Source organism: Orycteropus afer, unplaced genomic scaffold, assembly GCF_000298275.1.
Source record: "Orycteropus afer afer isolate SDZICR_OR568_19922 unplaced genomic scaffold, OryAfe1.0 scaffold00382, whole genome shotgun sequence".
In the NCBI taxonomy this organism is placed as follows: domain Eukaryota; kingdom Metazoa; phylum Chordata; class Mammalia; order Tubulidentata; family Orycteropodidae; genus Orycteropus; species Orycteropus afer.
The window spans coordinates 1,571,532-1,585,798 of NW_006921969.1; the positions used below are offsets into that span (position 1 = coordinate 1,571,532).

Below are 14,267 nucleotides of genomic sequence, written 5' to 3' on the forward strand. Positions count from 1 at the left end.
GAAAGCAAACACACACTGCCGTCAAGTCAGATCCGACTCATAGTGACCCCTCCTTGGGTTTCTGAGGCTCTATCACTATGGAAATAGATTGCCCAACCTTCTTTCTGAGGAATGGCTGGTGGGTTTGAACTGTCAGACTTCTGGTTAGCAGTCAAATGCCTTAAGCAAAGAAAAGAATACCAGTAATATATTTACCTATGTTTTATTGACTAAGCAAAGGCATTTGACTATGTGGATCATTATAAATCATAGATAACAGTACACAGAATGAGAATTCCAGAACACTTAATTGTGCTCACGAGGAACTTGTACATAAACCAAAAGGCTGTTATTTGACCAGAACAAAGGGATACTGCATTGCTTGAAATCAGGAAAGGTTTGTGTCAAGGTTGTGTCCTTTCATTATATTTATTCAATCTGTATGCTGAGCAAATAATCTGAGAAGCTGGACAATATGAAGAATAACACGGTATCAGGACTGAAGGAGTAGTTATTATTACCTGTGATATGCATGTGACACATATGCTTGCTGAAAATGAAGATGACTTGAAGCATTTACTGATGAAAATCAATGATTATAGTCTTCAATATCGATTACACCTCAATATAAAGAAAATAAAGTCCTCACCACTAGCCCAATAACCAACGTTACGATAAATGGAGAAAAGATTAGAGTTGTCAGGGATTTCATTTTACCTGGATACATAATTAACACCCATGGAAGCAGCAGTCAAGAAATTAGGTGCCATATCACATTAGGCAAATCTGTCGTAAAAGACTTCTTTAAACTGTAAAGAAGCTGTTTTGGTCACCTAGTGACCACAAATGGGATGGCTTTAACAAATAGGAGTTTATTCTTACAGTTTTGGGAGGCTAGAAGTCCAAGTTCAAAGTGCCAGGCTCTAAGGGCTAGGTGAAAGCCCCTCAACCTTGGGCTTCAGCTCTGCTTCCTGCTCCCAGCCCACTGAAGCTGCAGATGTCTCTTCACTCAGGCAGGGGCTGGCTGCTGAGGCTGACAAAGCAAAGGTCAACAAGTAAAAAGGTACAGTCCCAACATTAGCAAACAACACGGCAGGTCACTAATTCAAGTCCAGAAAAAATTCCAAGATCGGCAGAGCATGGCAGGCTACTGAACAATGACTTGGCTTCATGCAGGGTTCAAGCATGCCATAAGCTAGAGACCATTCCCCAAGGTTTCTCCTTATACACAGGAAACAGACCACATCCCTAAAGCAGCTACTCAGATGCTCCAGTAAATTCCACCATGGAGTTAATTATCAATCTTTCCATGAGGAATAACTACATCCAGTTGATCAACCACTCAATCAGGCCCAGCCAAGTTGATACACAACCTTAACTACTACAGAAGCAAAGATGTCACTTTGAAGACTAAGGTGCACCTGACCCAATCCATGGTATTTTCAATTGTGTCATATGCATGTGAAACCTGGACAATGAATAAGGAAGATCGAAGAAGAGCTGACACCTTTGAATTGTGGTGCTGGCGAAGAATACTAAAACTACCATGCACTGCTAGAGGAACAAACAGATCTGTCCTGGAAGAAATGCAGCCAGAATGTTTCTTGCAAGCAAGAATGGCCAGACTTCTTGTCACCTACTTTGGTCATGCTGTTAGAAGCGACCAGTCCCTGGAGAACATAATCCTGATGGCTAAAGTGTCACTGAATAAAAGAAAGAAATGGATTGACACCGTGGCTGCAACGATGGGCTCAAGCATCCTGTGAGGATGGAGCAGGACCAGGCAGTGTTTCATTGTTTCATTCTGTTGTGTGTGGGTTGCTAAGAGTCAGAGCTCAGTCAATAGCACCTAATAACAAAAGCAATTCACTAAGATTGTTGACGTCAGTTGAATTTATTACCTTGCGTATTGAGGGTTCTTACTAGTATGCTTCTTGCCCTCACACTAAATTTCCATTTTTTGCTAAGCTCTGTGAGCTGTAGAGATGAAAAGTTGTCTTCTCTTGTCTATGACTAGCTATTGCCATATCATCTGGTTAGTGCTAACCTATCTAAGGTTTTTCAATTTTCTTGCACTTCTTGTTGTTGTTAGGTGCCATCAAGTCGGCTGGAACTCACAGCTACCCTGTGTACAACAGAATGCAATACTGTCCAGTCCTGCACCAGCCTCATGACTCTTGCTATCTGAGCCCATCATTCCAGCCACTGTGTCAATCCATCTCGTTGAGTGCCTTCCCTTTTTTTGCTGACCCTCCGTTTTATCAAACATGATATCCTTCTCTGAGGAATGGTCCCTTTTCACAACATGACCAAAGTAGGTGAGATGAAATTCCAGGACAGATATGTTACTTCCTCTGGCAGAGGAATACTTTCAGTATTCTTTGCCAACACCTTAACTCAAAATCATCAACTATTCTTCAGTCTTCCTTACTCACTGTCCAGCTTTCACATGAATATGAGGACACTGAAAATACCATGGCTTGCCTTACTCTTCAAAGAGACATTTTGCTCTTCAGTACTTTTGCAGCAGATTTTCCCAGAGCAATACATTGATTTTTTGACTGCTGGTTCCATTGGTGTTGACTGTGGAACCAAGTAATATGAAATCTTTGACAACTTCAATCTTTTCTCTTTCACTCAGTCTTCTTCTAATAGTTATTGTGATCTAGTAAATGAGTCAACCAAGCTTGTTAGAATTCTAGGTCGACCAAAAGGTGAAGTAATGAGGGAAGAGCCTCCATGTTAGGAGTAAATAGCAAGTTTTAATCCATTACAAATTTTAAATATACTGGGCATCACCACCAGCTGCCATTGGGTCAACTTCAATTCCTGGAGACCCCATGTGTAAATGTGTGTTCCATAGGGTTTTTCATAGAGCACAGTATTCGATTACTGACTTTTTGTAAGTAGATCACCAGGCCTTTCTTCCAAGGTACCTCTAGGTGGACTTGATGAACCCAAATCTACAACCTAGCAGTTTGCAGCTGAGTGCATTAACCATATGTACCACACAGTGATAACATATACTGGGAATGGAGGGTACATCTGGTGATTGCAGAAGAAGATGAGTTGCTTTAATATTCTGTTTTTTTCTGCCAGTAAAGAACAGAAACAAACATTTCCAAATCAAATTTCTCAAAAGGAGAAGTGTTTCTATGAAGAATTAATGTGAAAAGGTGTTGTTTTCTAATATATGATATTGATCCCCTGACATGAAACAGTGGTTAGAAATGTGTTTTTAAGTACTAATCTGCCTAGAACCATCTAACAGAATTTTGAAAAGGGAAAACTACAAAAGAGATCTGGCCCAACAAATATTAAAGCATATTATAAACTGAAATTATTTTAAAAACTATGTTAATTCTATGGGAACATATTAAGTAGAACAGAATAGAGGCCACCAACAGACATACGTGAGTATTCAGCAACATGATAGCAATGGCTTTATGGATCAGTATATCACTCTATATTTAAAAACGAATGATACATGGATTAAAATGCTAATATAAAAGAAACTAAGGCAAGTTTAAAAAGCACTGATGGATATCTGTATAATATTGGAATAAGGAACAAGACAAAAACTCACTTTATGACAAAAAGTCATAAAGGAAAATAGTCATATTTGACTACAGAAAAATGTAAAACTTCTTAACTCAAAAGATATTGATTAGCAAATAGGAAGAAGAATAAGAAAAAAATAGCAATGGATTAATATTCACCTTACAAATCAATAAAAAAAATCCAGATAATTCAATAGAAAAATTGGGAAAAGAGTAAATACTGGCATTTCTCAAAAGCAGAAATAGAAAATAAACTTATAAAACTTATATGAAGCACAGACTCACCCATCACTACTAAAATACAATCAAGTATCACTTTCAATACTCAGACTGAAAACATAAAAAAGACTGATAGTATCAAATGTCGATGATAGTACACATACAGGCACACTCTCATACACTTCTAGTGGAAAAAGAGCTTTTTCAGAAGGCAGTTAAGCAGGAGCAATTAAAATGTACAATAAACTTTCTATATGATTCATAAATTCTATAGCTAGGGATCTACTGACCTCAGTTGATGGCTCTTAAATTACCATTTGGGGTGGGGGAGTAGAGGAGAGTGGAAGAACTCTGAGAGGCAAGATCCTCTATTAAAGTCAGAGAATAAAAAGCGATCATGGATTTGGCAGTGAATGAACTGCACGTCAAATATTTATCCCAGAGCCGGGAAATGGTTCAGAAAATTAGAACAGTCTAGGGTAGAATGTGATCCAAAGAGGAAGGAAAAAGTAGCTGTGGTGGATTTATTGACTGTCGTTTAGTCTCCAACTTGGCAGCTTCCTTTGAGATTTTCAAAGACTTTTTTTTTGTTTTTCACTGTGGAATTTTTTGCTCTATATTCTAGTTTTAGAACTTGAGACCATGCTCTATTTATGGACAGCCTTGTCCTTTTCTTTAAGGGCTGATAAAATTTCACCTAGGCAAAGTCTGATCTGCAGTATCTCAAATTGTTTGACCATGACAAGAAATATTTTTTTAAAAAATCTAAATGTAACATCCAAATATTACAAGTATTACAATGGCACATGACAACAACAACAACAACAACAACAACAACATGTTAAACTTACCCCTTTTTATTTTCTATTTTAATGGCTACTCATGACCCAGTAAATTGATTTGAAGACCCACAAAGTGATCATGGTCAAGAGTTTAAAAAACACTGAATGAGAGTTTCTTAAGAAAGGTCAATGGAAATAGGTCATTAGAATCTGTGATTAGATTTTCTCATAGGCCTCAAAGTTCCTTTCCTGGAAGGTTATATAAAGAGTCAAGGGAAAGGTTCTTTACTTAAACAGATACCATCTGTCCTGACAGGAACTTACTCATGACTTCATCAGGAAAAATTCCCCCGTACTCATAGCCATCATCAAGCTAGTGGTTCCATCCAGCTCTAGGATCCAAAATTGTACCATCCAGGTCAGTAAGGATACTACAGTAGGAAGAGGGAAGAACTTTATGTTTTATCTGAATTTTGCTTTGCACTAAATTTGACAGAGAACCAGAGAGAGAGTTACGACTAATTGACCAGTTTTCATCTCTTGTAATTTTGAAATTCTGGTTTAATGAATGAGAGTATAGTTGGATCCAGACAAACACTCTTTATTGTAGCCAGCTCTTAAATAACAGCTATGAATCAGATCAAAGGATGAAGGAAAAAACAACTAATTTTGACCTATGGAGACTAGGTAATTGGGAAGATCATGAAAAGCTTGAGTTTTAAAAAGAAAATATAACTCTTCAACTTTTCATTGTAGATTGTCATCACCACAGTGAAAGATACTTCCTTATCCAGTAAATCTAAAAGATAGAAGGAAAGAATTGACCTAAAATAAGTCAAACAAGTATAGTAAAAATGTATATGCTACATAATCAAAGTCTAGAAGAATAATTAAACAGCAACAATTGATGAATTGATGCTGATTCATGGCAAAATAACAACCATTGGGCATGCTCTCTAAAATGATGATCAGGCTGATTTTCAATGCTTTTTTTTTTTCCCTGTTTCCCTTGGCTTATCTTTATTTTTCAGTTTCTTAAGTAGCCATTAATAAATAATGATAGCAGAAAAAGTTGATTTGCTTTTTTAACATGACTGTCTGGAGAATATTTCAAATATTTCCATATAAACATACCAAACACATGCTAAGATCATAACACAGTGAGAAGCACATTTGTCTACAGCAGAAGGACTGAATGTGCTTTCCACTTTGGAAATTACAGGCATCGTTGTTTCTATCCTTCCCAAGACATCATTATTACATTCTTATGATTTATGGCTGAAAGCATGAGAGATGGTGTAAAGATCCTGTGCCAAATTCCCATATGGCATATAACATAAGCCAAACTGTGAAAAACTCGTAAATGTGGGTAGATCAGTTTCATCAAAGAAAGGAGCAAGAGGGTTCCAGAGACTGAGCAGGAAACTAGCCAGATATTTTTTTACAGTCATGTAATTGCAAAGCAGCAGTCATGAATGTGGTCCTGCATCTGAACATACAACGGTTGAGTTAAAAATAAGGACAGTCAGCAAGACACTAGGCAGAGATGATTTGGGACACAATCAATCCTGTTTCCCCTTTGGTAAATCTGCTTTATTTTCCTTTTTAGACTAAAAAATATGTGAAGACTAATGAAATTAATATCAAAATTAAAAAAAATTATTTCAAAACAGATAAAAGTGAGGTCTTTGTAAAGTACCAATAAATACTGAAATAACTAATTCAAGTGGAACATTCAAAGTGAAAAAATGAGTAAAAAATTATTTTAAAAGATACTAAATACATGTCACTTTAATAGCATACTAAAATATAAAACATATCAACCAAAATCAATATGCAGATATTTATCACATCCCAAGTACATTTTTATATACATTTCTAAGATATTGAGTATCTTTGGACAAAATATTATTTCAATTCACTTCAAACATGATTTATTATCTACTCAAAGCAAGTATGATAGGACAAATAAATTCTGAAACAAAACTTCAGTAAAAGTAGTGTCAGAACACAAATAAAAATCAACAGAGGAAATAAGAGACTGTAACTTGAAGACAAAAGAGGAAGGAGAAGGTAGAGAGGTCTCCCTGAGTGAAGGCAAATACCGAGTTGTTTTAAGTTTGGTTCATTAAGAGAAAAACAGCATAGAAAGCTAGAAAAAAGTAGGTTGAGGTCACAGTGTAGAGAACTATGAATTAAAGGGGAAGGTATGTGTACTACAGCTTATACTGGCATTAGAAATCTACCAATGATGTTAGAGCATGAGAGTGATATGCCAGAACTGTGCTTTGGAACAACTACACTGACAGAATGGATTGTAATGGAATAAAGCAAAAAGCCTAATTAGATATGTATTAAAATGATCTAGGTGGGACATCATCAAGACAACGGAATGGTAAAGAAGTATGTGTGAAGACGATGAGATAATGTAGTAGGTAGAATCTATGATTTGAAATCTAATAAAGCAGCTAAGGCTGAGGAAAGAGATTGGGATAATTATATGCTTTTGTCATTAACAGAAATTAGGAACTCCAAAAAGAAGTTATCTGGGGCAAACAGAATGAAGCAGTCAATTTAATGTAATTTAATTCATTATGTCAAAAGAGTAATAGTTACAAATAGAGGTTTGAAGCTTAGGGTTAAAAAAAAAACTCATCAGTGTAACACTGATAGCCAAAATCACGGATGTAGCCGACATTTCTGAGTTAGAGAGAACAGAGACTAGGTCCACAGCTGTAGCATCCAGAATAACATGATACTCCCTTCAGGAGAGAAGAGACCAAGGAAGTGTTCAAACAAATTGCAGAGGAACTAGTCAAGTATACTACAAGGACACCAAAGATGAATGTCAAAAAGGTAATTTTATGCAAAGGGAGAGAATGAAGATTTAGCAATTAGTACAGCTCTACAACCCACTAAATTGTTTTAGTGGCTCAGAGTCTAGAAAACACTGGATGATACTTTGGTGGTAAAGAGAATAGTATCAATAAAGAAAGGAAGGCGGAAACAGACTAAAACAGGTTCTGGCTTCAGTGAATAGTGAGAAAGTAGATGCCAATTGTTCCATTTCATACAGCATGCCCCAAATATACAAAAAACTTATTTTCATTATGGAAGTAAATCACCCCATCTTCTTCCTGTGGAGCAGCTGGTGGGTTTGAACTGCTGACCTTCGGTTAGAAGTCAAGTGCCTTATCCACTATGCCACCAGAGCTCCTTTATTTAAAAGATAAGTAATGGTAAACATATAAACAAATTGATTTATAAAGAAAAAAAAAAGTTTTTACCTTCTTATGATTTTTATAAACATTTCTGTGGGCAAATCCCTTTCCACAAAGCTTGCATTTGTAAGGTTTATCTTCACTGTGTATTACTTTGTGAGCACCCACTTGATCAAGCCTCTTGAAAGACTTATTACAAATCTCACAATTATAAGGTCGTTTTTCTGTGAAAAATGAGCGGAGATAACTCTGTTTAAGTAAAACAGACATATTCAAACTTGTTTAAAATAAACCTATAGCTTTGAAAACTAATATTCTCAAAATGTATATATAATAACTTTGTTACTGACATTTACTAGTACCTTAGTTATACAATCAACATATCTGGAATTTGGTCTTGAATTATTCAAGTGACTACCATATTCTTAAATAATAGAATAAGGAAAATGAGTAGAAACTATAGTTGCTGAATCCCAACTAATTGCCAGCCACATAACCAATCTCATTCAGACTTCACCACAATCCTGAAAGGTCACTACCAGGATCCCATTACATACAAGGAAGAATAAAGAAACTGAGGCTAATGGAGAAGGAAGTGACAAATTAAACAGTTACTTTGAGGATATTTTCTATAATTTAGTAAAGCCTTATTTTCTTTATAAATAAACTGGGGTTTAGAGAAGTTGAGTAACACGTCAAAAATCACTATGTTGTTGTTGTTGTTATGTGCGTCGAGTCGGCCCCAACTCATAGAGACCCCTCCTTGGGTTTCTGAGGCGGTATCACTTCCTTCTGGTTAGCGGTTAAGTGCCTTAAGCACTACTAATGGTCAAGCTAGAAAATAGGCATGTCTCCTGATTTCCACTCTTTTGTCCTAAAAATGACAAAGTGACTCTTTTGTAGTGAATTCAAAATAAAGGAAAAGAATGTATTTCACCTGAGTGGGTGATCATATGACGTTTTAGTTGATTAGCTGAAATAAATTTTTTCATACATTCTTGACAATCAAATACCTCATGAATCTGCAAAAGGAACATTTGAATCAACTGTCAAAATCTAACAAATCACATAAAGCTCAAGGAATAATATATACATATAGTCATTTGCTACATAAATATCCTAAACTATATAATTCTGTTCTAATTGATTCTTACCATTCTATGTAAATTGAAAATATAGTGAACATAAAAAAAAATCATTAAAATGAGCAGTATTTAAATATGTAACATAACTGACCTGTGTAATGCATGTTAAATACACACTTTTGGTAAAAATTATATCTAATATATATTACTTATTTTTTTATGCACAAATTTAGACTAGGAAATATGTAATCTTCAGGTATAATGTTCCTTTGTAACAACTAACAATGTTTTAAACTTAAATGTAGGTAGTATAAAACAAAACAACTAAGTGACAGAGCAGAAGATATATGCTTCTAAATATCATTTAACTTACAGTAAAAATCTCACACATTAGAAGGACCACAATAAAAAGATAAATAAAACATTATAATGAGGGCTAATATAACTTCAGCAAAAAACTATCTATAAATATTACACTTTTATAATAAATTTAGTTCTTTCCCTCCCAGACACTAACTCAGACTGGCAGTATGAAAGGTAGAAGTCTGATTTATTATCTGAAATAGCACATAATTTCAACAGGAATATATTGCATGAAGCCTTAAAAAAATTAAAAAATGTTTTTGGTGAACTCATATCTTTGCTTCAACCTCACTAAAGGTAGAGCTCACAATACTAAAACATAGGAAAGTAAAGGCCTTTCTACAAGAAGCAGAGATATTGGGGTTATCCCTGCAGAAGAACTACAAACAGCAAAGAGTGAGTGATCAAGACGGAAGACCCTGAACTAGTACAGCACATGAGTAATGGGTAGAAGATGGGGCCGGGCTAGATCCCCTAGTGAAGCCTGCCATAGTCTAGGTGGCCCTGCAAGAAGTCAAGGCAGGGAGGGTAAAAAGAGGGAGGAAAGCACGGGAACAGAAGCTATTAAAAAAAAAAAAAAAAAGCAAAGCTAAAAGATCCAGGTCTGTAGTCTGTGCCTTAATTCTATCCCCAACCACCTGGCAGGTCGGAAGTTGCCAACCCGCCTTCTGCTCCTGTCAGATCTAATTCCTGGTGAGCTGGTAAACTCGGTTGTAAAAAGCAGGAGAAAGGCAGCAGAAAGACAACATTCTGTTTAAGTCCGGCTTGTATTCCTGCTAGATATAGCGACATCTAGTTTTGACCAAGGGATATATGGAGTCCAGAGAGTCCCAAGGTTCTCATAAAGCAGTGTGGACTCTGCAAAACTGCTTACACAAGCACTAAAAGTGCAAGTAGCCTACAGTACAGAAGAAAAACTTTTGGCCTGAGACAGTTTAAAGGCATCCTATTCCAAGGCAGTCATTCATTAGGAGGCAAGCCCATTTTTCCCCATCTCGCTAACTCTCGTTTCTGAGACAGAGACACTCTTCAACCCTCAAAGACCCTCAAAGTGGCTTCTATTGGACATCAAGTTTTGAAAAGCAATGATAGACATTTAAAACTTATTTTTTAAATAGTAAGGGAAGATTAAATACTCCCAAACTTTAATTCTGTAACAAAGAACAATTCATTTTGATAATGACAAACAATAGTGTGAAAGGATGATATGCCTTCTAAACCATAAATAAAAGCTTATGCTTGATTTGTTTTCATTTTTAATGTTTAATTCATATTGTTTAAAAGTTAAAAAATCACTTTTCCATATACAAAGTGGCAACTATTAAATAAAAATCTACAGAATAGTACTTAAAATGGTTCACTAACTCTCATAGCTACTGAAGCATAGAACATTTGTAAAAGTTTAACTGAATTGGCATTCCAAATATTATGGAGTATTTACTATATGTGAGAGCATTTTTGCATTGACTATATTATTTATAGGAGCTGTGGTAGTGTAGTGCCTAAGGCACTTGACTGCTAATCAGAAGGCTGGAGGCTCAAACACACCAGCCACTCCTCGGAAGGAAGGTTGGGCAATGTACTTCCGAAGTGATACCACCTCAGAAACCCAAGGAGGGGTTGCTATGAGTCAGGGCCGACTCAAGGGCACATAACAACAACATATTATGTACAGTGAGAAATTCAGGCCAAACTTATTTTCCAAACTCCAATGAGCTCTGGCAGCACTCATAAAACAAAAGGCTGCTAAGCAAAAGGTTGGAGGTTCAAACCTACCAGCCACTCCATGGGAGAAAGATGTAACAGTCTGCTTCTATAAATACTTACAGCCTTAGAAACTCTATGGAGTTCTATTCTGTCCAATAAGATCACTATGAGTCAGAATTGACTCGACAGCAATGGGTTTTTAATAAGCAAACATGTTTTATAAAATTTCCAACAAACAACATTCTGAACCATAATTTATAATTTGAAGCCCCAAACTAAGTAATTTTCAAGATGATTCATAACATAATCTACTATAATATAGAATCATATATAATATATACTATACTATGAGATGGCACACTGGTGGCATAGTGCCTAAGGCATATGACTGCTAACCAGAAAGCTGGTTCAAATCCACCAGCCACTCCTCAGAAAGAAGAATGAGTGATCTACTTCCATAGTGATATTGCTTTGGAAACCCAATGAGGGGTCACTATGAGTCAAATACAACTTGACGGCAGTGAGTTTGGTTTGGTTTTGGTTTAGTCTGCTTCAGTAAAGATTACAGCCTTGGAAACCCTATGGAGCAGTCTACTCTGTCCTATCAGTAGGTCACCATCACTGAGAATCTACAAAAAGAAAGCAACTAGAAAGTAATTTGGAATTGTCGTGAAGCCCCATCCAACGGCAAGGTATAATACTACAACCGAAGTCTATTAGACATTAACTCATTGCCGTGGAATCAATTCCAACTCATAGCGACTCTACAGGACAGAGTAGAACTTCCCCATAGGGTTTCCAAGGCTGTAATCTTTATGGAAGCAGACTGTCACATCTTTCTCCCAAGGCGCAACTGGTGAGTTTGACTGCCAAACTTTTGGTAACTAGCTGAGGTCTTAACCATTGCCCTACCAGGGGCTTATTAGATATTATACATATCCAAATATGAGAAAGAAGAAAGTCAAAATTAGAGTTGGTAAAACCTGCCTATGGATTCAGAGCTCTGGTGACACAGTGGACAAGGCATCTGGCTTCTAACCAAAAGGTCAGTGGTTCAAACCCACCAGCCACTCTGGGGAAGGAAGATAGGACAGTCTACTTCTGTAAAGATTTACAGCCTCAGAAAACCAATGGGGCTAGCAATGAGTTAGAATCAACTCAATGGCAGTGAGCTTGGCTTCTTTTTTTTTTTAATGGATTCACAAAGACTAAGTTGAAAGGCTGTAAGGTAATGTATGAAGTGTTACACTGAACTAATAAGCTATTAACATTCTGCAGCGACCACCCAGAAGGTACTAAGCTATAGTTGCTGTATTCTATCAACAAGAAGTAAGATTTTGATCTGCCACGGTATTTATTCCAAGAAAAATGTATTTTATTGTAAAGAAAATAAATGGAAAAAGATTTTTTTTTCCCCATAAAAGGCTCCACAGCTATCTTTGCTGGCACACTCTTTTTTTCAATTTGGTAGAACATCTTAAATTTAACCTCTGAGAATTAAATGGATCAATGAAGTAATCAGACTTTTAAAATCTAAAAGGAGGTTGAGAAATAATTTATTCCAGTGAATTTAATTTCCATGTCTCAGAAACAAGGGTTCTGCTTCAGAAGCTACAAGACTGCTTGGGGGAAGGAAAAAGGAGAGAGGCCTAAAGAAGGGGCATCTGTATGGAGCCCTGTGTAACACTTCTTTGAAAAGTCATTTCGTGGCACCCAAAGAACAAATCTAAAAACATTTATCAGGTCAATGTCCTATTTCATAAATAAAAAAACAGAGCCTCAAAGTTACATGGAAGTTAACTGATATGAGGAGAAAAAAGTCACCATGCTGACTTTCAATACAGTGGTCTCTCTTGTTATCCTCCCTAGGGATCAAAATCACTTAATACCCAGGATATAACCAAGGATATACCAACACAATACTGTATACCTATCTCACACACTAGGTTAAATCCACAGTACATGGGTTGTAACTACAGATTAAATATCATACGAATTTTAGGCTTGTCAAGTTATTTTGTAACATATTTTTATAATTGACAAAGAGGTAAAACTCATTTATCAACACACAGGAAAAATAAAATTTTACTTTCACTCGTGCAATTTCCCTTCCTTTTTGGTAGTAAATCACTAAATAAATAATTTTTTTTTTTTAAATGTTAAATGCTCATAGATATTCTGAAAAAAAACAATATGTAAAATTAGGAAATGATCTTTTATGTCTTGCTTATAATAATATAATATGAATTTTTTGGAATCTCTCATGATACAATTGAAAACCTAAATTCTATTCTAAATCTATTTTATTATGAATTTTATCAGCTAGTTGCTAATGTTGTTATAGTTATTAATTGCCATTTATTTTCCAGATTAAATTTTCAAACCAAAATAACTACTTAGTAAATTTTATAGTTATTACCAATTATATTAAATCTATTCTCTCCTAATACATTCATTTATCTCTGCTAACATAACTTCGATAATAAATGTCATTATTGTTCGCTCTTCAAAATCATGGAGCTCCCATCTTTGTTGTGAGAGACTAGTTACAAAATGTTTTTCTTAAAACACTAAATGCTATCTCACTGCACATTAGATAAAACAATAAAAACATATACCTTCCTTATTAATTTTCATTTCCTGAGCAATCATCAGCTGATAAAGCTTGAAACCATAGGTGCTACAGGAGAAAGACTCAGCTAGACACAGCACTTTGTAAAAAAGAAATCTAAATCTGAACAATAATAAGCAACTCAAAATATCATTTTGTAGTTTACTTTTCTTCATACTAGTCTTGCATTCTACTATATACTAGCACTGAATGACAAAGCTCTGTCTTTATAATACAAAAAAAAATCAATTAAAAATTTATATGTCAGACACCAGGAATAACTCAAAGATGTTGTATTGTCACAGTCATTAATCTTTCTTACTGACCTTTCTATGTTCCTGTAGGCTTAATGCTGAAGAACACTTTTTATTGCACACTGAACATAAAAGCTTTTTCTTAGAATCTCCTAAAATAGAAAAAAATATCATCATCACTTAAAAGAGAATATTGAGAGGAACATTAAATACAATGTTTCCAGGTAATATGTAATTTCTAAATAGGAATTTCATCTTTATAACTTACTCACTGCCATCAAGTTGGATCATAGCAACCACTCTTTGGGTTTCCAAGTCAGATCACTATGGAAGTAGACTGTCCAATCTTCCTTCCAAGGAGTGGTTGGTGGGTTTGAACCTCCAGCCTTCTGGTTAGCAGACAAGTGACTTAGGCACTATGCTACCAGTGTTCTAGATATATTGACTGACTATATTTACATAAAGAAGTTACATTTTAAAACCTCT

General features: G+C 35.6%; 1 protein-coding gene across 1 annotated transcript in view; it reads right to left on the bottom strand.

The window, feature by feature from the left end:
* The window catches only part of PRDM5 (PR/SET domain 5), a 449,183-nt gene that overhangs the window by 225,664 nt on the left and 209,252 nt on the right, over window positions 1-14,267 (bottom strand). Inside the window, exons 7-9 of the mRNA XM_042782587.1 lie at window positions 13,854-13,933; window positions 8,699-8,783; window positions 7,828-7,985 (exon numbers count right to left, since the gene is read on the bottom strand). Coding sequence (XP_042638521.1) covers window positions 7,828-7,985; window positions 8,699-8,783; window positions 13,854-13,933 — 323 coding nt within the window. The remainder of the gene's footprint in view (window positions 1-7,827; window positions 7,986-8,698; window positions 8,784-13,853; window positions 13,934-14,267) is intronic.